At 41.7% G+C, this 26,116-nt stretch overlaps 1 protein-coding gene across 1 annotated transcript; it reads left to right on the top strand.

Annotated features, from left to right (window-relative positions):
- The first annotated feature begins 750 nt into the window (after window positions 1-750).
- LOC114698965 (60S ribosomal protein L34-like) lies at window positions 751-4,523 on the top strand. Its single transcript, XM_037204437.1, has 2 exons — window positions 751-1,136; window positions 4,424-4,523. The coding sequence occupies exons 1-2, from the start codon at window positions 751-753 to the stop codon at window positions 4,521-4,523; spliced, it is 486 nt and encodes a 161-aa protein (XP_037060332.1).
- Window positions 4,524-26,116: the final 21,593 nt, after the last annotated feature.

Here is a 26,116-nt window from a genome sequence, read left to right as displayed (position 1 = left end):
AAACATCTGTAACACTAAATTAAAGGGAGACACATCCAGATGCTGATCATAAATGGATGCTATTAATCTGGGTAATTAACTATTACAACAATTGAGTTAAATACAATGCAAATTTATCTCTCAAACTCCATGTGGTCATGCAAACCCGTTATCCCAGCACTTGGGCTGATGTGGGGGAAGAGCTTACATGGACTAGTGTGGGGTTAGGTGCTTTTGTTCTGACATCACGTGTCTGTAGCAGGAGGGAGACAGAATGGCAGGATCACTTAAGCAGAGGGAGGGGCTTGGTGAGCATCTAGCCTGTCTTGTTAAATAATGTAAGGTTAAGTACCAGTCATCCTAATCTGATTATTAAACAAGATTTCAGACATTTAGAAATGTCTTTTGATGTTTTTGGTGAAGAGTAATGCTTTTTAAATGGAAAATTCTCACTCAAGAGCACTAATATAAAATATGTTTCTGTAAGGAAGGAACAAAGTGCCAATAGCAAAATGTATAACTACGTCAGTTTGGGGCCACTGTCTAACTGGATGAAAGTGTGTCTGTATCGATAAGTAGCCTCATACTCCTGGAGCATCATCAAAATTTGCACAGGTCTTAACCAATTTTCTTCAGAACGAGAAGATTTAGACTACCGGTTTAGTTTACAGAATGAGGCCAAGAAGAAGTTTTCTAGCATAAAGAATGAGAAAAAGAAGCATCCTGACTTTTTTTTTCCTCTTCCAGGGATGGTGCTTAGAAGCACTCAGAATGGTCCAGTGTTTGACATACCATCGTTGGTTTCCCTACAATACAGTCTCTAACAAAACTAGGCTGTCTCGAAGCTCTGGCAACAAGATTGTTTACCTCTATACCAAGAAGGTTGGAAAAGCACCTAAATGCATGCGGAGTGTGCCCAGGAAGGTTCGAGGGGTTCATGCTGTGAGACCGAAAGTCCTTCTGAGATTGTCTAGGACAAAGAAGCATGTCAGCAGGGCCTACGGTGGGTCCCTGTGTGCCAAGTGTGTCCGTGACAGGATCAAGCGAGCTTTCCTTATTGAGGAGCAGAAAATTGTTGTGAAATTGTTGAAGGCACAAGCAGAGTCAGAAAGCGAAAGAAATACACAGCTTTTTAAAATAATAAAGGTCAAGGATTGGCCTGTAAAAAAAAAAGAAGTATCCTAGAAGAGAAAATTCAAATACATGTCAAAAAAATTCACATACAATTTCTTTAACTAATCATTCAATACATTTTAAAAACATAACAGCACATTTAACACATTAATACCATCTGCCTAGCAGTGAAGCCAGGGAAAGGAGACCCTTAGAGATGGGAGTGTAATGAGGAGCCTTTACATTTTCCTTTTCTTAGATAAACAGCATTGCTGGTGGAACTAGCATTGGTTTCCATGAGAACACTCACAGTGTTCTCCTTAAGGGACGGAGAAGGGAGGTGGCTCAGTAAGCATCTGCCACACAAGCGCGAGGACCTGAGTTGGGACTCCTCAGAACCCGGGTGATGCTGGGGTGGAGGTGGGCAGTGGTGCGCATCTGTGACCCCAGTGCTCCCAAGGAGAGATGGGTGGTGGGCACAGGGGAATTCCTGGAAGCTGGGACACCCAGGCCAGCTAAGCTAGCAACCAAGAAGCGCTGCCTCAGACAAGGTCAAAAGTCAGGACCTGATATTGTCCTTGTGTGTGCCTCAGTACACACAGTACCTCCCCCCATTCAAAGATAGCTTATTTATTTATTGTAATTTTCCTGAAGAAAGCACAAAGCCTGATGGTCTTTCCAGCCTTTCTTGTTTTAGGATGTCCATGCTAATTGATGCTAATGCAGATAACGGGCCAGAAAGCACAGACAGTGAAGCGTGCTCAGCAACCAGTTTAACACCAGAAACTCCAAGAGAACAAGATTAACATTGTCCGCATCTACACTCTTCAAAGAAGACCACAGTCCCCCTGTTTCTATCCTGTACACACACAACCCCCCCCCCCGTCCCCACCGCCCTGTTTTCCAAGTATGGAATTCCTCAGCTCCCAGCGGAGTCTCATGGAGATGCAGCACACTGTTTGACTTGGCACTGTTCACCACCCTGGCAGACGATCAAATAGAGGGCACAGGAGTGCAGGGAAAGCTGTAAGAAACTGTCTCCGCTGTTGCCCTGACTGCCTTCACGAACTGAAATCTCAATGGTGAGTGTCAAGAAGCCATGGATCCCACCCCAGCACACACAACTCCAATGTAGATCCAACTTAGAGGAAGCACGGACATTTACAACTTTGTAAGTCTCATTTAGAGTTGTACCTGTCTCAGCTTTCCAATAAATGTACTTTTATAATATAATACAATGCGTTTTTGCCATAGGATTCTTGAATTAAGTATGTAAGTAGAGTGTAATGGATGAGTCTCAGCTTTGAACTCCAAAGATCTGGGTTTGGCCGCCATTTAACCAACAGGTGGCTCAGCGGTTAAGAGCGCTAGCCGCTCTTCCACTGGACTGGGGTTCAGTTCCCAGCACCCACCTGTAACTCCAAAGATCTGGATTCTAGTTCTGCAACTAGCGGTTCTTAGCTGCTACATCTTTGTAAGGATGCTTAGCATCCCTGGGCCTTGATTCGTGTATCTATTAAATAAATGGTGCCTGGAACATCTCCCTGATTCTTCTATTAGAAGCAAATGAAAACTTCTATTTGTGGCCACATAAAAAATATGTAGAAGGTATTTGGTAAAAGTAAAGAGGGATATTGTTATGTGAGGTTATCAGCATGATGAGTGAAGTTTCACAGCATGTCAGATGCCACTGAAGAACAGACATTTTAAGCAATCTTGTTTGCAGGGAGAGAATGTGACCCAGGAGAGAATCAAATAGACCCGTTTTCTGGCTCCCAGCTATGGATGTCAAGACTATCCATGCTAAGAAGAAAAGAGTGGACCAAGATGCACATAAAACAGCAAAGCTGTACAAGCTTGGGGAATGACTGGTGAGAAGTGGAATTTCTAAGTCAGGCAACTGATAGATAGATTGTGTATTTGGGGGATATTCTTGGCATGGGTTTTGTGCCATCTGGAAGGTTCCTCCCACTGCCTCGGCATTTTTCACTCATAGAATGTAAACCCTCTTGGTTGTATTTCCTAAGTCATTTTCCAGGCGCCCAGCAGACACTTTCTGCATGTTTATTACATGAACTAACTGGGAAATTGGTGAGATCAACCCTCAGTTTCCTATGCTGTTATCTGCAAGAGGTGAAGAAATGCTGTAGAAACTGTCCCTGCTTTCCCTGATCTAGGAAACAAAAGATGTAAATATATATTAAAGTAATGTATGGCTCCTATGATCGCGTGCTTACCAACTCTGTTTGGAAAATAATCACAGATGTGAATTTAGGCTGCTCCACAATTTTTGCTTAGATTCTTTAAAATTTTCTTCTAAATTTTTGTTCAATTTTCTCTTTAAAACTTACAACATTACCTAATTGGTAAAAAGTATTTTAATAGCTACCCACTCCTGGTTCTTCCTGACAAATAATAGCATGGCAACATTTTAAATATTTCCAGAGATTTTTGTAAGTATGTACATATATAGGCACAAGTGTGGATATATTCATTATTATTTTCAAGTGTGAATTAATTAAAATAATAGCATAGATGTGTACTATTCTAAAAAGTGTCTGAGCAGCATGTCTTAGAACTCTCCCTCTATTTTTCTTAATCTAGTTCATTCTTTTAAAAATGCCGCTACAGTGACCACTGCAGTGTTCCCACTCACAGGGGACACCTTATGAGGCTGCACAGTGAACAGCCTTGTTTATATAGCATGAGTCTGCTGTGGCTCGGCTACTTGATCCTCAGTTGATGGATAGGTTGGTTGGTTCCAGTTTTCCAGCATGACCCACCATGCTTCAAGGAATATCTCTGTACAGACTGCAAAAGCTGGGACATCCAAATAAGTCTGATGAAATCATTCATTTATTTTAAAATCATAAGCTTGAGATCAGAAATTGCTTCCTGGGTTGTTACATTATCTAAGTGCGTACATTGTTCGGCACTGATATTAAAAACAAGTCCAAATAACCTGTTGAGAAATTGGAAAGGACAAAAACAATCCCCTGTTTACTCTTTACACCTAGAAGTTCTAACAGCTTAAAGCCTTCTCTACTCTCTTTCACACAAGGAAAGTTTCGAAATTAAACTTTCAGTCAGTCTTTCTGCCTTAGGACCATTTGATTTAGTTGTGGGAACTGAAGATACACATCGTCATTTGAAGCAATTCATGTGTCTGTGAATGGCAGCATTTCTTCTCCACAAAAGATAACTTTATGACAAGCTACACGTCTACTGAACAGCTTTGACATTGTGTTCTTATAGATTCATGTAGCTGATGCACTCAGCAGAGATAGATGCCCCCATCCCATAATGCTTTTGATCTCTTTTTTTGTTGCAGGAAGCATTTGAATATTAAGGGCCATTTGTCCCGAGGTGCTGTCACAGTAAACATGCTGACACTCCTGAGGTGCTCTGTCATTCCTGAGGTGACAGTGTAGAGACCAATTCTGCCTGACACCAAAAGTAGCTTTAAGGAGTGCAGACCTCTTAAGGAGACACTGACTAATGAGTCCCACTTAATGAAATTGCTAAGCATTGGAAATAGCATCTCCAAGAGGGGGTAAAGAGACAAGGGGCTTCTTGTCCATTTGGCAGTGATTTGTGGTATTGATTCTGGCCTTTGGCTGGAACTTGAACTACACACAGCAGAGGTCCAAGTGCCCTGACCTCGAGTGCAATGTTTACTCCATCCCAGAAGGAGTCGACTTCCCTGCTTGAAGGAAGGGCAATGGAGTGGTTGGAGGAAGGGAGGCTGCCGGAAGCACCAGAAGCCACTCCCCAGACATGAAGGTCAGGGACCACACTCAAGGGTAAGCGTGACTGCCTCCCTGTGAGGCACCTCCTAGCCTGCCCTCATCTGCAGCTTTGTTCTGAGAGATGTGCTGGAGGATTCTCAGGCTTTGAGCAAGTCTTCTGGCAGTGGCAATGGCAGACCCCGTGGGGCTGATCCTGTGGTATAGGCAGTCTGCCCAATGCTTTGGTGGCGAGGAGGTAACCCTATCTTTAAGTAGCAGACATGTATATGATTTAAATCACTCCTCAAGTGAGCTACCAAATTTTGAAGTTAGGAAACATCAGGAGCATCGCCTATCAGAAGTTGCTCTTGAAAAATGAATGAGCCAGCCTCCTGAAGGTAGCTCATTTAGGAGGTTACTGATTCTACCATATGGCTTCCTTCTTGGGAATTTGAATGTTTGCATTTTCCCTTCCTCCTCTTCCTTCTCCTCTCTCTCTCTCTCTCTCTCTCTCTCTCTCTCTCTCTCTCTCTCTCTCGTCCCAATTACTGCCATCTTCTTGAGATTCTTTGATTATACACATGGCATTTTCTGCTTACTAGCTGCCATTCCGTGAGAAGATCGTCTCTGTCTACTGAAGAGGGTCTTGGATTTGCAAGCAGATGCACCTGGATTTAAAAACAGACTGGACTTCTTCCTTTGTGTGCCCTTGACTGTTACTTTCTCCCCTTGAACCTGTTTCCTTGCCTCTGAGATGAAGATAGTGATGTCGGCTTTGGAGTTTCTCTCTGTAATCCGTGGACATTCATGTCATTGGGATCTTTGGCCTAGACAGTGCAGTTCTTTTAGTATAGGGTACCTGAGATTCCTGTTAGTGGTACCATCATTTCTGGGAGGTTTGAATTTGAGTCCTGGCTCTCTCGTCTAAGCTCACTCCCATCAGTTGCCCTCTGAGACCCTCCTTTAGAATCTGAGTGGGTGTGCTAAGGTCTTCCTAAAGCTCATGCATACATTTTGTAGGCCTGTACAATGCTGTGGGTCTCTAGCTTTGGCATTTACTCCATGTATCTTGGTGATGGTGCTTGGGTGTAATGTAGAAGCCCCATGAGAGCTCCATGAATCTGAAACTTTTACAGTGACTCCAAATCTTGGCTTTCTATTATCATAACTAAGAAAAGTAGCAACACCCATGAGGAAGAGAGATGGGGAGGAATGAAAGTAAGACTTTCTGCAAAGCACTCAGCACAGTTTCGTGCATATGACAAGTGTCCAATACATATTAGCAATGGCTCTTCTTTCTCTTTGCCAGTCTGTATGGCACGTGTCTTTAGCTGGTAGAACTTCAGTATGCCTGAATTAGACATGAATATTTAATTGGAATTGACTTCTGGCTTCTCTGGAAAACCCCAGTGCATACATAAATATAAATGAGTGGAACACATTGAGTATCACAAATAGAGAATTTGCATCTGAAGGAGTTGCGAGCTTTGAGACAGCCTCCCAAACTGTTGCAGGCTGTCTTGGGTTTTGTGGGCTCTACTCCCGCTTCTTTATCCAGATTATTGCAAGAGGGGCTAAGACTGTCTTCCCATGATGCTCTTCTAGCTATTCTTGACCACCTATCAGCTGTCTGAGGGCTGAGGCACGGCCGAGGTCAGATGCCACTTCACTCAGCAGAAGTGATGGAGAGAATTGCTTGCTTTCATAACCTGTCTATTCAGTGGTATAATTTAGGATGCACTCCAAGGGGCAGCATCATGAAAGTCTGCTGGAACACTCTGCCAGGGAACTTAACCCAGGCTGAGATGTTGCCCAACAGAATCAAAGCAGGGTTTAAAGTCAGCTGCTGCCTTTATTGCACATTTAAAACTTGGCAAAGGAAGTTCTCTGGGTTGGGAGCACATGAAAGAAATCAAGGCAGGGAAAGGGTGGCTGAAGGGAACAGCTGGACGCGCACGTCTTAAACCATCCCAGTAATACTACAACTTCCAAAGGTACCTGCTTGGTTGCTCTGAAAGTAAGCACAGACTCTGTGTCCTTTCTTCTCCAGCTACTGGTGTCACGCATGAAAAAAAGAAGAAGAAGAAGAAAGGAGGCAAGAAAGGGTTTTATATCGAGGCCACATTTGTCAAGCCTTGGCTCCCACGCAGATCTGGGAACTGTGGATCAAGCTGAGCTCCAAACTTTCAACTCTCAAAAGCACTACTTACCCCAAGTAAAAGGCAATTTTCCAGCTCAGAGAAAGGCGGTGCTGCAAGGCTCAGGAAAAGAGGTCAGGAGACTCCTTGTACATCAATCAGCTCCTGGAAAACAACATGTCAATGAGTTAAGTGAACACGAATCAGGCACATATGGATTGAATTTCCCTTGAAATACTCCTGGGGTCCAAGTTTTAAGGGGTGGAGTGGAGGAGGGGTGAAGAAAAATCTTAGGAAAATCTGCAGCCCCAGAATATCTGAAAATACTTCTAAACTGTCGACCGGCGAGGCTGCAAATCCTGCTGACCTGGATCAATGCTGGGTCCAGCTGACCTTTGCTTTCTTTAGATGAGTCTGGATCTGAGACCCGTAGGACAGCCAAGGACTTCCCACCCTTGATCTGAACTTCGTTCTATGGCAGGTCTGCTAGCGAGTAGCTTTGAAGCTCCAGGGAAGGGAGCTGGATTTATTTCAGTCAGAAAGCAAACTGTGAGAAGCATTCAAGGTGACCAGATACGACTGCCAGTAGCTTGCACTCAGCAAGTCCACCAGTCCATTGGAGGACTGGAATCACAAGGAAGGAAAACAGAAAGTCATAAAGACATGGGAGAAAATCAGGTGACTTTTTCAGGACGATCCTCGAGAAAGTGTGTGGCACAGTGAAAATGTCCTCCACAACCACAGTTCTCATAAAATATTAAGAGGATGTGCAATGCTAGGGTCTGTGATAACATGGAACAGTATGTGTTGGAAGGAAAAGAAGCATTTGTGCTTTTCATCCAATATAAATTTCATGAATGTTAGCACTGTCTAAATCTGACTTTGAGTTGCCCCTGCAAAAATTCAATGTGGAGGATAAGTTACTTCAGTAATTTCTAGACAGAATCTAAAATTGGTTAATACCAAGTCCTTTCCCTAGAAAGCATCATAGAAAATTTAAGCTGAGAAACATACATTTTCAAGGGAAACCTTCTGAGAAACGAGATGTATTTACTATATTGTTTTGTGGGGGCACTTTACAGTTGAGCAACCCCCATTTTCTTCGAGAAAAAGTACCAGACTAGAAACTTCATGATGCCCAGGAACTGTTATCCTGGCCTTTTCCTCTCTCCTCTTCATCTTTTTTTTTCCCCCTTGGGGCAGGAGGCAATCAAAAATAAATGTTAATGGGATTATTATTTTTTAAACAAATGATTCCCTGTCAAGAGAAGAATTCTTTCACAATTGTCAAATTGTGTAGACGATGTTCAAATGGCCCATTCATTCCCAGCAGCACCACCAAGTTGAAAACATACTTTTTCTGGTGTGCAGTTGATTGATGTACATTCCCACATCAGGCTAATGGCACTTTATTTTCCAACAGTAGCAAGTAATGAGTGACCTTGAGTGCATATTGTTTTCCTGAAAGGCTTTGTCGCTCTGTTTCTTTCATAAGCACCCCAAGGAAGCAAGGCCTCTGTATTGGTGTTTTGCAGCAAACCTCATTTCTTTCATGGCTTTCTGTAAAAGAATTTGATACAGGGATAGAAGCTAACCTCAGTGAGTAAATGAAATATTGATCCATGCTACTCTGGCCTTGCCTTCACCTTGTCCCAGGGCGGTGAGTTACTGACTTTTCCGTTTTGGCTGTAATAGGAATTATTACAACAGGCCTGTGCAAGTAATTACTTGGCATGGTAAAAAAGGAGGGTCCATCATATATTTCTGTAGAGACGTTAGTTTCCATCAGGCCAGCAGTCTGCAGTTTTTGGCTCTGTCTTGCCCAGTCTTGATTCAATTCTTTTAACTATCATTAATCACACTCCTTGTCAGCAGAAGTTTATCAAAAGTATTAAGTGAGCAAGGTTGCCTGGCCTCCTTAAAAAAAAAATCAGCCAACAAGGGGCAGTAAATTTCAAAATATGGAAGGTTGGTTCCGTGATATATACGAGTGTCTCTTCAGCTAGAATGAGCCGTTTGTTTTAGTGATAGATATTGTAGTTTGAGCTGTGATAGAATCCTTCTCGAGTTTATATGTCGCAGGCTATCGTTTATGAGAGACCATGTGTTTCTGGATGGTGAAGGTCATGGCTGATGGCAAAAGTAAAAGCAGCAGTGATTCATTAAAAATAGTTAATGGGGCCTGTGGCTGACAGGGATAAATAGGAACATGTGCTTTGCCCAACCCACCAGCATCTAAGTTAACGTTGGGTTTCTTAGCCTCAACTCTGACAACCCGATGGCCAGACAGTTGGGAATCCACAGAAGACAGGAGGGGAGGCAGGATCACCTCCTTCTTGTTGCTAACAGAGTCCAGAAAGAAAAGGGAATAAAGCGCTGTCTGCTTCGGTTTGGCTTGGATAATAGGAACTTGAAAATTGTTATTGATTTTTAAGTAACCATAATATTTTTAGTGTATAAAATTCAAAAGTGATAGAAATATGACACAGAAAAATTCTACTTGGTATTTAATTTCTTTTAAAAAATGACATGAAGTCAAATATGGCATCATGCCTGGTGGTTTTGGTAAGCTGAGAGGTGACTGTATTTCCTCTGTTAGTCTGTAGCCCTGGCTGTTTAAAGAGTTCACAAGTAAAGGTTTCCCACAACTAACATGAAGTCTCCCAGAGAATCTCATCTTCCAGAATCACTTTTATGATGTATATTTGGTTGTAACCCTTTCAATTATTTTCCTTTGCTGTATTTACATACATATACCATAAATAAACGTTGGCCTTATACATGATAATGAAAAAGCGTACAATCCATATGAAATAATTCAGTATGTAACATGTATTTAAATACTTGATACTATTACAACACTGATTAATAACTTGGCTGAAACTATTCCAATATTTATATGTCAATATTTGATTCAACTTAATTCATTTACTCATTCAGAAAATCTGTTGTGTGCTGATGTAAAGCAAAATCTAGACCTCCTTGAAGGGATTTAAGGGCCAGGGATCCACTTCCAGCTTGCATTCAGACTAATAAAACCTTTGTCCCCAGGTCCTCACCTCCCTTGAAACCTTCCTGGACGGTATGGAGATTGCTAAGATCTTGAAAACTAAAAGGATTCTGCTGACTAAGATCAATAGGGTTTGATGGGCTATTTAGGGGTGCTAATCAACAGAGGAGTGTGTGCACATGCATGTTGCCTTGGGCAATTTCCAAAAGACCAACTATGGATTTTCTACACAATGCTCCTAATGAAGGTTTCGAAAGCAGAACCCTTTGGAGGCTTTGCTGGTGTTTCGGTATCTTGGTGCTTTCCCCCTTTTCTCTCTTTTTAACTCGAAGAGTCAGTAAGAAATGGCATCAAGTCTGAAATAATGCCACCAGATAAACATCTCCCTTCTCTACTCTGGAGTGCCTCTTTTCCATAGAAAAACAAATTATTTAGAGTAGTTAGAACTGGAGTTGCTGCCTCCAGACAGGAAAAGATAATAAGCAAGATGCATGGCGGGATCAGCTCCTGAATTCATTAAGCGAGATCCACAGCATCAAAGCAAGAAGAAACACAACAAAAATGCACAAAATTGTATGTAAGGATGGAACATAGAAGAAAAATGTAAGTAAGGAGGACGAGAAGGAAAGAGGAGGAGAAGAACAGGAGGGAGAGGAGGAAGAGAAGGAAGAGAGGAAGGAGGAGCAGAGAGAAGAGGAGAGGGGGAGGAAGAAGACAAAGAGGAGGAAGAGGAGAAGGGAGAGGAAAAGAGGGGAGAGGAGGAAGGGAAAAGGGAGGAGGGCAGGGTCGGGGAGCAGCAGCAGATCTTCCGCTTGCAATCTGCCCTTGAATCTGAGCTGGGGACTCTGGGCAGCCTCAAATGCATTTAGCATATAGATGTCACTCATGCTGGGGTCCTTCATCTCACAGACAGACCCTCCCTTTCTGTCATTTGTCACAAGCAATTCCACAGTCCAAAGAGGTTGGGGGGTTTGCAAACTATGTCCCTAAGTTAAATTTGAGGTTTTTCCTCCTTGACATTTTGTTTTTTTTCAGGGCCACCATCATTACAGTAAAACTGTTTGTATAACTGCAGTGCATTCAGTTGAGAAGCATTCAGAGAGAAGAGAAACGAGTATAGCAAATTAACATGTTTATGGGGAGAAGCACTTAGCCTTGAATCACCTAGAGAGGAGAAATGTGCTGTTAATTCAAGGCCGAGTGACTGCGGGCATAGAGGATGTTTGGGATCCCATCACCCTAAAGATGTTCACTGCGCTTTACTAGCTGACTTTTTATGGAGAAACTAAGTCAGTTCCAAGATATTACTCTGATATTATATTTAGTTAATATTTTATGAAAGGAAAGTCCTCTTACTAGAGGTGGCAAATTGGTTTATAATTATAGTACTTACGGAACAGGCTGTCTGCTCACTTTACGGCAGAGGCACAAAAATAGAGCTGCCTTTCCCACATAACTTCTTTGCGGAGTCCCTGAGGTGACTTCCATTCCTATGACTTTTCCCCTTCACTTCAAATATTAGTTTAATTTAAAATATAAAACCACATTACATATTTGGTATGTGTTAATAAAACAGTGAAGAGGGCATTTTGCAGAAGAGGGACCAAGATACACAGCAGAGCAGTAGTGAGCCCTTGTTGACTGGCACCCTTATTTCTCCTCCTGCTCCCTCAAACTTCAGTGCTAATCCATTCGTCTCCGATAGTGGCTGTGAGCCGTCCAGTGTGAGGTCTGTTTGGTTATGGGAACTATAATGAGTTCCTGGGCCCAACAACATCACGCTTTCCCCAGTACAGACTAAGTGAGAAAGGACATTGGGCTACATCCTCTGTTTTTCCTTTTTTCCCCTTTCTTGAAGAAATAGCAGGGTTAAGTTCCTAGCAAGCAAGAAGCATGCTGTGTTTCCTCCCCAGGGAAGCATTCCACCATGGAGGGAAGAAGGAGACCCACAGACTCGTGAAACACAGAAGAGGCCGACAAGCTTCAGGAAGCTCCTGAAAGTGACATGGCTCACTGAGGCGACTCCTTGAAGTCACGTAAGCAGTAAAATGTTGCTAGGAGAGATGGCGATGCCATTGCTTGCCAGCTGTGCAGGGGACTCCAGCTTTTGTGAGTTGTCACCCGTGCAGGAGTGGACGTTTTAGCGATGCAACTGCTCGAGTCTCCCATGTGTCTAGACGTGGCTCAAATGCACTCACAGGTGCACCAACCTGGACATAAATAGAATCTGTCTTTGATTTCTTCTTGCCTGTTCCATCTGAGGTTAATAGAAACAGACTCTTTACTTCCCGGTAACACAACACATGTGTTAGTCATGTTTGGATGTAACAGAACTGAATCATATTGTTGACACAAAATAAGTATTGCTAAGATAAAGCCTCCCACGGATTGTGAGGGATAAATTCTTAGTGCCTTGACACATTCTGTTAGGTTTCCTGCTCCTTGAACAACTATGCAATTGACTGACACACCTGCTACTTACTACAGAGATTTCCCTTGGCCACGAAAACATGTTCTGTTTGCTTTGAAGGCCAGCTGAGACAGCCCTTGAAATGAGTACCTAAGGATCAGCTTCTCCTGGGTTGTATAACTCGAAGGTGTATCCTAATGACATTGTCAGAAGTAGCCAGGGGGACTGAGCTGTGATCACTACACAGTCATCTAATCAGGGACATTCCTTGTCCTCATGTCCTTCCTCTCCTTGTCTCACGACTCTGAACATCTGCACCAGTGTTTCCAGGGCTCAGGTCTGAATAGACTATTTGTCCTCCAATCCTTAGCTCAGATTCAGGTTCTAGAGACCCAGCCAAAGACACATTGCTATCTCAGGACTGTAGAATTGATGGAGAATCTTCTGGGTGCCTAACCTAGTGCCATAAACTATGGGACTATTGATTTTTTATATTAACAGTACACAGGAATCCCACATAAATTACCTTGGGAGTTAAGACATACATGTTTAAACAATTATAAGACTGGATGGCATTATTTGGGAACTATAGTAAAGTCTTAGGTATGTGTTACATATCACCGGAAACAAGGTAACAGAGCAAGATACTATCTATGTAGTAGTGACAAAGTCACAGAAGGAGTTGACTAGGAGAGGCTAACAGAGCTGCTACTGTGGAAGATTCAAAGAGGACAGTTTACAGCACGTGAAACGGGTAATAGCTAATGTGTGGAACTGGAATCAACTGAGAGACGTGACTCTGGGTGAGTGTAAGGGCATTTTCAGGAAGGATTAGCTGATGGGGAAGAATCTCTGTGAGTGTGAACAGCACCTTACAGTGGTACTCATATAAAAGATCTGAGGAGACAGTGGTGGTGTCTTGCCCATGGGTTTGTGTTCCCCGCTGGTAAGAACATCTGTCCTGTTGCAGACACTTCTGCTCCAATTCTTCTCTGACATCAGAACCCCTGATTCTCTGACTTTCTTGTGTGAACTAAAGACTCATGACTTTAGTTCTCCAGGAATCCTCCAAGTCTTCAGTGCCACACTGGGAGTAGAGAGACATCTGGCTTTGGGGACTGAGCAGCTACCAGGCTCTCAGTATGTCCAGTGTGTGAACTACCAGGCTCTTGGTATGGCCAGTCTGCAGATGGCCACTGTTGAACTCCTTAGCTCCTGTTGTGCAAACTAGTCTAATAAATTTCATTTCACAGTACATATGTTCATCTTGTTGGTCTGTTCATCTAGAAAACTCTGACTAGTACAGGTGGTATGTTTCCACGCGTTTGCAGGGGTCAGGGGCTCAACAAATTCTCTGGGTAGAAAAATTGGCAAGTGGGTCACTTAAGAAAACAAGGTCCAACTGAGGGACTATGCCCCACTGCTTAAAGTGGCAAGCAATGGATGAAGACTCGACTTCAGCTTCTTCTACAATGTTCTGTGATCTTTAGAAAGGGTGGTACAAATGTCTTGTTTAGAATGGAGCCTTCATCAGCCATTCAGCTTCTTGGGCAGTGATAAGTTTCTGAATCCAGGCAAAAACAGGCTTCTCTGATTCCAGCCGAGAGCGGCTCTCAGAGAGCCTGGGCTGAAGGGACCGCATGAAATATGCAGGTATAGTTTTCTAGATTATAATCAGAACTATATCCCATGTGCTCTTGTGTGTCTGGCTTCCTTTGCTCAGCATATTTTTGAGTTCAGATCACATTTCTGTATGTATCTGTGATTTGTTTCTTGGTACTTATTGGGAGGTCTTCTTTTGCCAATCTATCAAGAATGTTCTTCCTTTATAGGGACCTTTGGAGGTCATCATATTTTGCATATATAACTATGGATGGATAAGTTATAAATAGATTAATTTAAATTATATCTAAGATGATTATATTTAAATATTTTTCTAAATACTTTATAACTAAAAGATCTCAATTTCTTATTCCCAAAACAAAGACTAGCACAAGGATTAGAAAACATAATCCACATATCTGTTGCCCTTAAGAAATGTACTTCACTATCAAAGACAGATTCAATCTTAGGATGGAAAAAGGAATTCTAAGAAACCGGGAGCAGGTATTGTTCTGATATCTGACAAAACAAAATGGTCTTAAAATCAAAATTAGTCACAGATAATGAAAGTCATTTCATACTAACTAAATGACCAACATACCAAGAGGACATTATTGTTTTAAACATATACATAGCAAACACAGGAGCCTCAGTTTCATAAAACAAATACCAGTGGATGTAAAGATATAGATTAAGCCTAACACAAAATTAGCAGAAAACTTTAACATCCAACCCTACCAAGAGACAGGTCATCCTGATAAAAGTTAAGAAGAGAAATTGAATGATGTCATCAGCACCTATAGACACCCACAGAACCATTTATGAAATGCTGCCTTCAGCAGCTGATGGAATTTTCTGTAAAACAGATCATCTGATAGGACACAGAAGTGAGATTTCATGTCAGATCCTGCAGAACTGCAACCTTTAAGAAAATAAATAACCACAAATGGTGGTGAGGACACGGACTAAAAGGAGCCCTTATATGCGGGTAGTGGGAGTGTGAAATACAGAAATCAATATGAAAGCTTCTCAAAAAAACTAAAAGCAGATCTACCACCTGACTGTGCTATTCCTGGTACTGACTGTAAGAATTCCATGTCAACACACCAATAAGATACTAGCAAATCCGTTATCCTTGCAACACTTCCCGGAACAGCTAAGTTATAGAACCAAACTAGGTATATAACGACAAGGGAGTGGATGAAGAAATTTGGTGTACATACAATTTCATTTTCATCCACAAAGAGAGTAGAAGCCAAACTGCCTAGAGAAAGAAAGGAGGCAAACAGGAGTGGAGAGGGGAGGAAGGAGAAAGGGTAAGAAGTTTGTGGGGAAAATTATGCTCAATATACAATATTTACTTGTAAAAATGTCCATATATAACATAGTATCAAGTACAATGAATATACACAGCAAGCCATTTTTAAATAATTGAAAGTAAGCAAGAGTTTATCATTAATAACTAATAATATTAAACATGGTACTTTGTAAGAAACAAAAGCAGAAATATATTGATTATTTATTGCTAATAAATTATAGCAAACTTAATATTTTAAATACATTTATTACCTCAAGTTATCCATGGATCAGGAATTCAGAACTCGTTTAGTTAATGATCTCTTAGGAATCTCTGATAAAGACATCAAACAGAGCTGCTGACATCTGAAAACCTAATCAGAAACAGGCAATCAGCTTGGTGGCTCACTCAAGTGGCCAGCAGTTGTCAGGAGGTCTCAGTCCATCCCCAAATGGACCTCTCCATGGGGCTATTCTCAGCGTAACTTCCATCCTCCCTGAGTGAGGGATCTGTGAGAAGGCAAGGTGGACGCATAAACTCACCCATCACAGGCCAGCGTTCCCCCACAGCCTCTTAGTTGCACTGATTAGGCTTAAACAGTATAGAAAGAGACAATGAACATCGGATTTAACCCTGAAAAAGATTCCTTGATATTCTAATGTTAGTATCTGAATATAACCCATTTTATCTGGAAATGGAGACTCTGTAGGTATAACTAACCCAAGTTAAAGTGAAATCATACTAAGTATGCTGGGCCAGTGGCTAGTGACTAGTGGCCCTTTAAGAAGAAAATATTTGATATGCTCAACAAGAAAAAGGCACGCTTGTACTGGAAACCTAACCAGCTCCCCAGGGTTAGGAAAGTCATGGATCTTGGAGGAAAATGTACAATTGCCACTTTACCAAACTGGTGTAATACCAAAGCACTTTCTGAATATTTGTCCTCATACCCACGGGTAGGTGTAGTCTTCAACCCTCATCAAGGAAACTTCTCTTTGCAACAGAGATCATTGCAGGAAACCACAACCAATCCAAATGCTGAGTTCTGGAGCCCAATCCCAGCTGATACATCCACAGTGCAACTCCTGCATCTAAGGCTCTGGGATCATCTCAGAAAAGATTGTAAGAGCCAGAGAAACAGGCCGTTTACTGGGAGATTGTGTCTCTAGAACTGTCAGAAGTATAAAATATTATCAACACACCTGCCTAAACATGACCTGAACCAGGGCACAACAACAGACATGCTAACATGAACTGGAAAAAGCCCACAAAACCTCAATCCTACCCAAACAACTGCAGGCAACTAAGGAATGCTGAGAGCAAGAAAATGGTCCTTCCCAGGGACAAGCACACCAATTGGTTATGCAATGCCAAACTGTCAGCCCTGAAGGCATACATACAAGTAACACACAGACAGAGCAGGGTGTACTTACATACTTAGGAATACTTGTGGGTAATAATGATTAATGAAAAAAGAGGCCATGAATTAGAAAGAGAACACAGAGGGGTATTTGGGAAGATTTGGAGAGAGGAAAGGGAAGGGGGAAACAATTTAATTATAATCTCAAAAAATGAAGAAATCATTTTTTTTTTTTTTTTTTAAGAAAAGAGAAGAGATGATTTGGAGACAGACAAATATCCCCAGGTCAAAAGCTGTGTGAAAGGGATGCAGAGACATGGTAATGGAGAGACATGGTGATGCAGAGACATGGTGATGGAGAGATATGGTGATGCAGAGGTATGGTGATGCAGAGATATGGTGGTGCAGAGATATGGTGATGCAGAGACTTGGTGATGGAGAGATGTGGTGATGCAGAGATATGGTGATGCAGAGACATGGTGATGGAGAGATATGGTGATGCAGAGATACAGTGATGCAGAGACATGGTAATGGAGAAATATGGTGATGCAGAGATATGGTAATGCAGAGACATGGTGATGGGGAGATATGATGATGCAGAGACATGGTGATGGAGAAATATGGTAATGGAGAGACATGGTGATGGAGAGATATGGTGATTCAGAGACATGGTAATGGAGAGATATGGTGATGCAGAGACATGGCAATGGAGAGACATGGTGATGCAGAGACATGGTGATGTAGAGATATGGTGATACAGAGGTATGGTGATTCAGAGATATGGTGGTGCAGAGGTATGGTGATGCAGAGACATGGTGATGCAGAGATATGGTGATGCAGAGATATGGTGATGCAGAGATATGGTGATGCAGAGACATGGTGATGCAGAGATATGGTGATGCAGAGATATGGTGATGCAGAGATACAGTGATGCATCTGAAGTCAAATAGTGTCACAGACTGTGGGCATTCTGCAGAACCTTAAAAAGCCAAGGACAGCTGGGCATTGGTGGTGTATGCCTTTGATCCCAGCACTTGGGAGGTAGAGGCAGGCAGATCTCTGTGAGTTCAAGGCCAGCCTGGTCTACAGAGCGAGTTCCAGGACAGGTTCCAAAGCTACACAGAGAAACCCTGTCTTGGGAGAAGAAGAAGAAGAAGAAGAAAAGAAGAAGAAGAAGAAAAGAAGAAGAAGAAGAAAGAAGAAGAAGAAAGGAGAAGGAGAAGGAGAAGGAGAAGGAGAAGGAGAAGGAGAAGGAGAAGGAGAAGGAGAAGGAGAAGGAGAAGGAGAAGGAGAAGGAGAAGGAGAAGAAAGGAGAAGGAGAAGGAGAAGAGAAGAGAAGGAGAAGAGAAGGAGAAGGAGAAGGAGAAGGAGAAGGAGAAGGAGAAGGAGAAGAGAGAAGAGAAGAAAGGAGAAGAGAAGAAGGAAGAAGAAGAAGAGAAAGAAGAAGAAGAAGAAGAAGAAGAAGTCGTCAAGGAGAAATCTTCCCTAGAGCTACAGCAGACAGCTTTCCACTAAAGGACTGAGGCAGGGAGGAAGAGAGAGGGAATGTGAGGAGTGGAAAGATCAGAAGCCCCATACATTTCCTGGGTTTGCAGAGGGTTAGGATTATATCCAAAGGCAATGGAAGACACTTAACCCTGGTGAGTGGCATGTTTTGTCCATGACTCTAGACAATGGTTCTGGATACTGGTAACAGTCAAGAGATAGAAGAAGAAAGAAGAACTAAATGAAAACACCAGTTAGGAGACTGTTAGGAGATCCATCCAGCATGGTTTTTGCCTGGGTTGAGGGTGAAGAGCAAAGGGCATGGGAAGACTACAGCAGATGTGTGTCAGATCTCACATTTCAGAATAACGTGTGCAGAATTCAAACTGTTCCTCTTCAAGTAATTGGACCTTCAATTCATTTTAAATATGAACTTAATCCACTGGAGGATCTTCAAGCTCAGAATTTCTTGCTATTTCCTATTGTCACAGTTGAAAGGCAATACTACCCAACAGGACTCACAGCCAGTCCCAAATCTGTCTCTTGTCTGGAGCTCTCTCTCCATTTCTTCATTAACATCTAGTCACACTGAGGACAGTGTCTTTCTGGGAACATGGTGTACCTGTGAAGCACGCCCCTTTGCCTCTGCCTGTGAGGACAGTGTCTTTCTGGGCACATGGTGTACCTGTAAAGCCACCCCTTTGCCTCTGCCTGGAATATCTTTCCAGGTCACCTCCACACAGCCACTGTACTTTAGTGTCTCTTATTTTTGACCCATGGTTACTTTCCTTCCCTCTTTCCTAACTTCCTCCATCCCTCCCTTTCTAACTGTCTTTTCTTTTTCTCATCCCATTAGGCACTAATGACGACTCCCATCTTCATGCTGCCTGCTTGCTTATATAGCCTACCAATCCTGTGCTTTGACAAACAAGCCTGTCTCCATCTTAGGCTTGAAAGCCATCTTACAATAAAGCCAAATTAGGTTCATTCCTGTTAGGATTAAATCTCTGTTTCTCAAAGATTGGGCCATGTCCCAACTGTAACCTTAACTACACATGGTTCTGTACAGCCTGTTCCAGGAAACAGCAATCATGTCTTTGTTTTAAAAAGTTGTTATGACTAATTTTGCAACCCTACCTTTGTTTCAAAGGGTTATTATGACTACCTTGTTATGTTCAAGCTCCTGCAACCCTGCCTAGTTGCCTGCCAAATCCCCCCATTTGGAAACCCCTTATCCCTGAGATATAAAAATCTTATCTTCCCCATGTCTAATGCTGACTTCATGAACTCTGCTTTAGAGGGAGGCAGCTTGTGTACATGAATAGAAAGCTTGCTTTAATTGATTTGGCTGTGATGATTTGGGTTTGTGGTATTTCTCCTCAAATCATTGGAATTAATAACTTCTGAGAAACAAACACTGAATCTAAGTCTTTTTAAAAAATGCATCTATCTGGCACAGTCTATGGTACATTGTAGAAATTTGGTTAATGATTGCCTCATGAACAGAGACAGTAAGAAATGGGACGAGTACTTGTTGACAATTACTGGTAGAATTATTTCTGACCATTATTAAGATACTCATATTTTCTCCTGAAATCAGCTTCAAAGAGCCCCAAAGCCTTGCCAGAAAAGACAGGAACGGTTCATGCGCTTATTCACCACGTGGTTCGTTTTCAACACAGGGCGCTTGAGATACTGAGGATTAGCTGGGCTGGCAGGCCGTCTTCTATCCCCGAGCCCAGTGTTGACCTTGAATTAAACTGCTGTATCGGACCTTTACTCGGATGCTGGGGACCCAAACTCTTTGTGTCTGTGTGGCAGTCACTTTACCAACCGAGACATCTCCTGGTCCCTGTTTCTTTTTCTTGACTTGATATCTTTCATTGTCACTAAATCTGTTTAAGCATTCTTTAATAAATTTCATTTTCCACACGGAGACAATATGGTTTATTTAGCTAAACCTTTTTTTCTGCCCATTTATATCATTTTCATTTTCTCATAATAATATGAAGGCCTCATTTTAATGTTAAAATATTTTGCCGGAGCCTCAGCCTGATAGTAATACTATTTTTTAGTTTGCTATTGGAGATGCTGCTGCAAGGTGAAGTGCTTATGAATTCAAAAATAACCTTGTAGCCTGCTTTTCCAGAGTTATATCTCCCTTCTTCTATCACGGAAGAACATATATAAACAAGACACACTTATGAGTCTTCCCATAGCAGTACACTGATCTTTTACAATGAACATCAAGCCCAATTCTTGCCCCTTCTCCATCTCTAGCAGTTGATAGAGATTAGAAACTTCCAAACTTGTTGTCCGTAGAATTCCCGCAGAGCTGCAGCTGGTTTGATTCCGGAGTGTTAGCACCTGGCCTTAATCTGCCTTTTGTGATTGCTACCTTTTGTCTCCCGGAACCTTCTTGTGAATCTTGACTGAGAGTTTCTAAGAATGCAAAGCCTATGCAAACTTGGTTGAGCAACAGTCTGGAAAACTGTGATATTCCTTAACAGAATTTGCATTTGGCATTGTCCCTTTGGGGAGTTTCAATATGAGCTTTTGGGATATGGAAATTAACTTGCTAAGAGTGTAAACTGGAGAACAATAAAAAATGCCCTTTGCTAAACTACGAGGAGTCAGGAGTCAGTCCAGAGAGACAGGTTCCCCTGTAGCTGGAAAGACTAAAAACCATCCTTAGGTGCCTCTGTACTTCCTTCCATGGATCCTCATGAACCCACACTCCATGTACAACACTTGCAATTTTACTGATAAGGAAACTGAAGTTGAAAGTAAAGACTTAGAACGCAGCTACAGCTGAAACCAGCATGCCTGAGTTTTCTACTAGAGCTCTCTTAGCTGAGACACGCGCATACTATTTATTTCTGGGGGTAGGGGATCTCAGGCAGGTCCCTCGCCTAGCTCCAGGATCCTCATCTAGAAAGCAAGTAATTACAGTTCATGCAGATGCCTCCCAGAAGGAAGAGGTCCAGACCCAGAGCATGTGGCTGGCCCTTCTTGGTCTGTTCATGTTGCCGTCATTCTTCCATTTCTGCATCTCTGCTTCAGACGCTGACAAACAAAAATGCCCTAAACCTTCTTGCAAGCTCCCTGGCAGGCCTCTGCTTATCCGTTTCTAATCACCCGCTGCTAGGCCTTTGAGTTGGCCTGGGGGTTGAGCACTTTTTTCTGTATCCTAGGTACTCACCTTGTCTCCTATTTGCATAAGAGCTGGGATCTGATTGCCAAAACCTGTAGGAACAAATTGCTTTAACTTTCCCCACAATTATGTACTGAGAGTTGCTATCATTTGTACTTATATTTCCGCTGGGTATTTTCTCTGGTTTTAAAAAGTGGAACCTTGTGCATCTTGACTAATGGGATCGTGAACTCTGCTGAAAAAAAAAATGCTATTATTTCTGCAATGAAAATTGGCCTATTTGCTGGGTTATTTCCATTTAAACACATTGTTAAAGTAAAACAAATAAAACCAAACAAGACAAGAAGAGCAACTGCCATTCATTTCCCAGCACGCTGGCTAAAGTGGAGAGAAATTCAGAGAAGCATTCCTTCTTGCCCTTAGCTTTGTCTCTGAAAACTGCAGTCAAAATGAAACCACAGTGGGAGCCCGAATTTATCCCATTCTGCAAAGGACTATTCTGTGTTGACTTCAGGACATTTTCGTACGTACAGAAATGACAGCACATTGAATTTTTTTTCTGGATCATAGTACATCCCACAAACTATTGCACACATTGGATAAGTGCTTGTCCTAGACGAAAATAGGCTCAGGAAAGAAGTTTTCACCATCCCTGCAATGTAAATCGTAAACCAAACTGACACCCATTGCACTGGATAAAAGCTCTCTGAATCCTTTGCAGTGAAAGTTGTGTGGGGATCCAGAGCATGAGGAGAGCCTTGGTGACTGAGTCAAAAGACCAGGAGAGAGAGGAAAGCTTGTGCGGTGTGGTCAGAGTGTCCTAGCTCTGCATGTAGAAGACAAAGGCAGCATCTGGGTTTAAGCAGGGATAGTTGGATCTCAGACAAATCAATTCTTGAGGTGTTTTCCCCCACGTGCTTATAAAGTGGGAACAGTAATAATCTCTGGCAATCCCCCTACCAGGGTTGTGGTGAGGGCAACTACCCAGGTGGACTTCAAAGGATTTTGTGAATGGCAAATAGTCACGAAATGATAGAAGTAAAATTTTAGTTAAGTCTCTTAGTTTGTTTTCATATTCCAAACGAATGAAAAGTCGATGTGGCTTTAGTTTCTTATTCTCACACTTAATGAACTGCTTATCCAGAAGGAAACCAAACAGCACCTCAGCCTTCCATCATTGAGCGAGAGATCCCGACCTCGAGTGCTGTGCGGTAGTCTTGCTTTCTTGTTGGACACCCATCTGACTGAGAAAGCAAGACTCGAAATGCTGGGACTCCAGGCTCACTTTTACCTCTCACGGTGTCACTATCAGGGGGGCAGTGCTCACCTTCCAGGGTACTTTTCTGCTAACCTTTGGATAACTGAACTGATCTGGTGACGGTGTCTGAAACACAGTTGAATGGCTAGTTTCCATTTTAAGGTACTAATAGTCACACGGCGAATTTTACCACTTTTCACGTGTCTTGTTGAAACCACCGATAGCTTTTTAAAGCATAATCTCAAATATCATTTTAATACAAAGCACCTAAACTGTAATAAAATATATATTATTTTTTCATTTTGAGCTGAAGACTGGTTCTTTAAAAAGCCTTCGTATGTTTGATATGGCTGGGGGATGAGCTATGCTCCTTCCTAAAAAGTGAGGGGAGGGGTTGGAACGGAGAATATTTTTTTTCCCTGCAAATCTGAATTTCTTCATGTTTACCACTCCCATTAATTACATTTATGTGAAAACCTCCAGGTGGCATGTTATATTCAGAAGATCCTGCTAGCAGGCTACAAGAGATGTGGATTCACCTTTAAGCACCAGGAGAGTGGCTGAGTGAAATCCTACAGACGTGCTTCCTAAGCCACAGATGCATTCCGCTCACTCAGCGTGACACCAGTGACCGTTCTGCTGGTGAACCGTGTGTGCTGAGTGGCAGCACCCGCACGCCATCATGCACCACGCACCGTCCACATCATCGCCAGGTGACTTAACAGGAAGTCATGACCCATTGGCTTCTTCATTTAAGAAAAATGGAGCCTGTGTGTCGAAGTGGGGAAGGCCCGCGTCTTCATTTTTCCGTGTGGCGGCTTCAACAGGTAGAAGAATACAGAGAATTATTGTTCACATTTCCCTGTGACTTGACAGAGGCATGTTTAAAGGACAACCTCAGTACTGGCGGGGAGAAGGGGGACTTCATCCTGCTCTGTTCCTAAAGTAAATATTTATCCTTAATCCAGTCTAAATGAATATTGGACTCTCTGATTATTTTTTTTTCTCCTGCCATTTTCTCATTAAAATCTCTGATGCTGCTTCTTCACAGTTTCCACAGACAACAGGTTTCCTGCTAATTATACACCAGCTCCGAGATCTGGGACAAAGGTCACTTAAACAAGGGAAAATCATGTTAAAGAAAATGTAGGGAGAAATTTGAATATAGCAACAAGTATGGATGTGTTAGAAATATAATGAGTTTTGACTACTTTTTCTTTAGAGAAGAATTCAAGACAGGAAATGATTTGACTATCAAACTTTTATATCATACAACATTTTTTTAACACACCAATTTATCTTCTTTTGGAAATATGAATACTTAATAACATATTGGCTCCTGCTGAAGCCAAAAGCCAATTATATATCTCTACAAATACGTTCATTTTGTGGAGATATGGGAATGGAACTGTGTAGAGGAGATGCAAATTAAATCTAAATTTCTTTAGAAAGGCCGAGCAAGAGCTATTTAAACATGAAATCAATTATAAATGACAAGGTTAAAAAAACCTGGGTTTTATCTTTTGTAGAATCAAATATAAAACTTGACTGGAAAAATGAGAAAGACACAATGGGGAGACCATTGCAATAACTCTGTTGAGTGAATACTCCACGTGCCAGGCATGGGCTGCAGAAGTCCACCTTGCATACATGGACCCACTGCATTGGGGTAGCTTTGGGGCTGTTTCATTTCATTCCTTCTCAAGCATGTGAGATATGCGTGTTAGTTATAATGACTGGCATGGACTCCTTGGTGCTTACGGAGTACTGGGGTCGAAGAGCGGAACTCCCATAACATCTTTACTATTCTAATGGTGGATCTTGACGAGCTCCTCCCAAGACAGAGTTTTGATTTGGAACATCTGGAAATGTCATACACTGGGCTCCACAAACTATGTTGTTCCGTGGTTGTTTTTATACATCTGTGTTTCATTGTTTTATTTTTGCATTAAAATTACATGAATATGACAGCTGTAGAAGAACTTAGCTAGAAGCAGAATAGAAAAAAAATATACAACAATTGATGAAAGTGTTGCCTTGCTTGGTTGTGTGGTGCTAATTGATGTTAACTATAGGGGAAAAAAACCCATGTCATTGCATATGGACTGTAGTGGTGTTTTGATATAAATGGTTGGCAGGGTTAGGGTTTGTGAGTCTATAAAACTTCATTTAAAAATACTGAGATTTTGTTTATATTTCAGTAACACTTTAAAATATTTTAGGCACAAAAATCTGTGAAGCAAGTGAGACTGTCCTCATTTTACTATAAGGTAATTATAAATAAGTCTTATGATCTGCTCAAAATCATATTCATGGTTAGGTGATGGAGTTAGAATATAAAACTAATTCTGCCCCAGTTCAGAATTGGTGCTTTATAAGCTTGAATTATGGGATCAACATCAGTCAAATAAATTTCTTAGCAAATAAAGGTTTATGAGCATCCTCCAGTAACCATGGCATTGTTTAGAAAAGACTTAGAAGATGTCATCTATTCCTACTCTATACAGTATTTATGAAGCTCATAAAATAATGCTCCTATCTGTGGATTCTTCTTCTCTGGATAGCTGACAAGAACCTTTGTTGTCTACAACCTGTAACATCTCAAAAAGAAACAAAATGTTAGCATCATTGCTATTTCCTTTTTAATGACAACAGAGCTGGTGTGCTCTGTTGCCTTCCAAGTAAATGTCCGTCAGTCTGTGCTTTACATATTTGACTTCTGTACATTGGGTCCAAGTAGTTTCACCAAACAGGCTTAGAGGGACTGCCTGAGACATGACAATCTGAGAACAATAACACAAGATGGTAAGAATTACGTTTTGTCAGAAGCTTTTTCTATAGGGTAAGTTCTATAAGAGATCATAGAATAATACGAATATACCCAAGGTACTATGGGGAAACAGCTACCACCTAGAACTCTCTCCCTAGTTCATTTTCAATTTAGTTGGATCCAGGGCCTCAACTTTTTGGGAGGCTCATGGAGGCAGGTATGGGAGTAGAAGTTGAGAATAGCAAGATTCAAATGAGAAATGGCTGTGTGGTGCATGCATCAGCTGAACTGAGGGCAGCTTGTAGACAGATTTGTAAGGGAGCGCCTGACATCGTGGTGGTCACAAATCTCTCCTGTCACCGTGATGAGTTCTTTAGGGACACTTTTCAACACAAGAGTCACAGTTCTATCCACAGAACCACACACTAACAGTTCCTTCAAAAAATAAAGAATAAAAACAGCTCACATGATCAGCAATAACTCCCTTTACTAAAATGCCCACTCTCAAGATAGCTTTAATAATAGTGCTCATCCTTTCGTGCAACAAATTGTTTACCAACAAGGGGGTTTACCATAACTTTTCGGAACAGAACCAGAGGCAGAGGGCTTTTCCAAATTTCCCTTAAGTCTCTGTCCCTCTTCCCAAGGTGTTGTTTATTTCCTATTGTTCTTCTCAAGTAAAGTACTATATTTTATGTTTTTAATATTCCCCATGTTATTTTAAAAATATGAGTGTGCAAATCTTAATAAAACTCTCAACTATCAAAAACAAAATACTTAAGGTATAAAAAAGATGAGTTCACAATAAAACT

The sequence above is a fragment of the Peromyscus leucopus genome, chromosome 4 (genome assembly GCF_004664715.2).
Source record: "Peromyscus leucopus breed LL Stock chromosome 4, UCI_PerLeu_2.1, whole genome shotgun sequence".
Lineage (NCBI taxonomy): Eukaryota > Metazoa > Chordata > Mammalia > Rodentia > Cricetidae > Peromyscus > Peromyscus leucopus.
The sequence above is the reverse complement of the archived record's forward strand: the minus strand, read 5'-3'. Positions and strand labels throughout refer to the sequence as shown.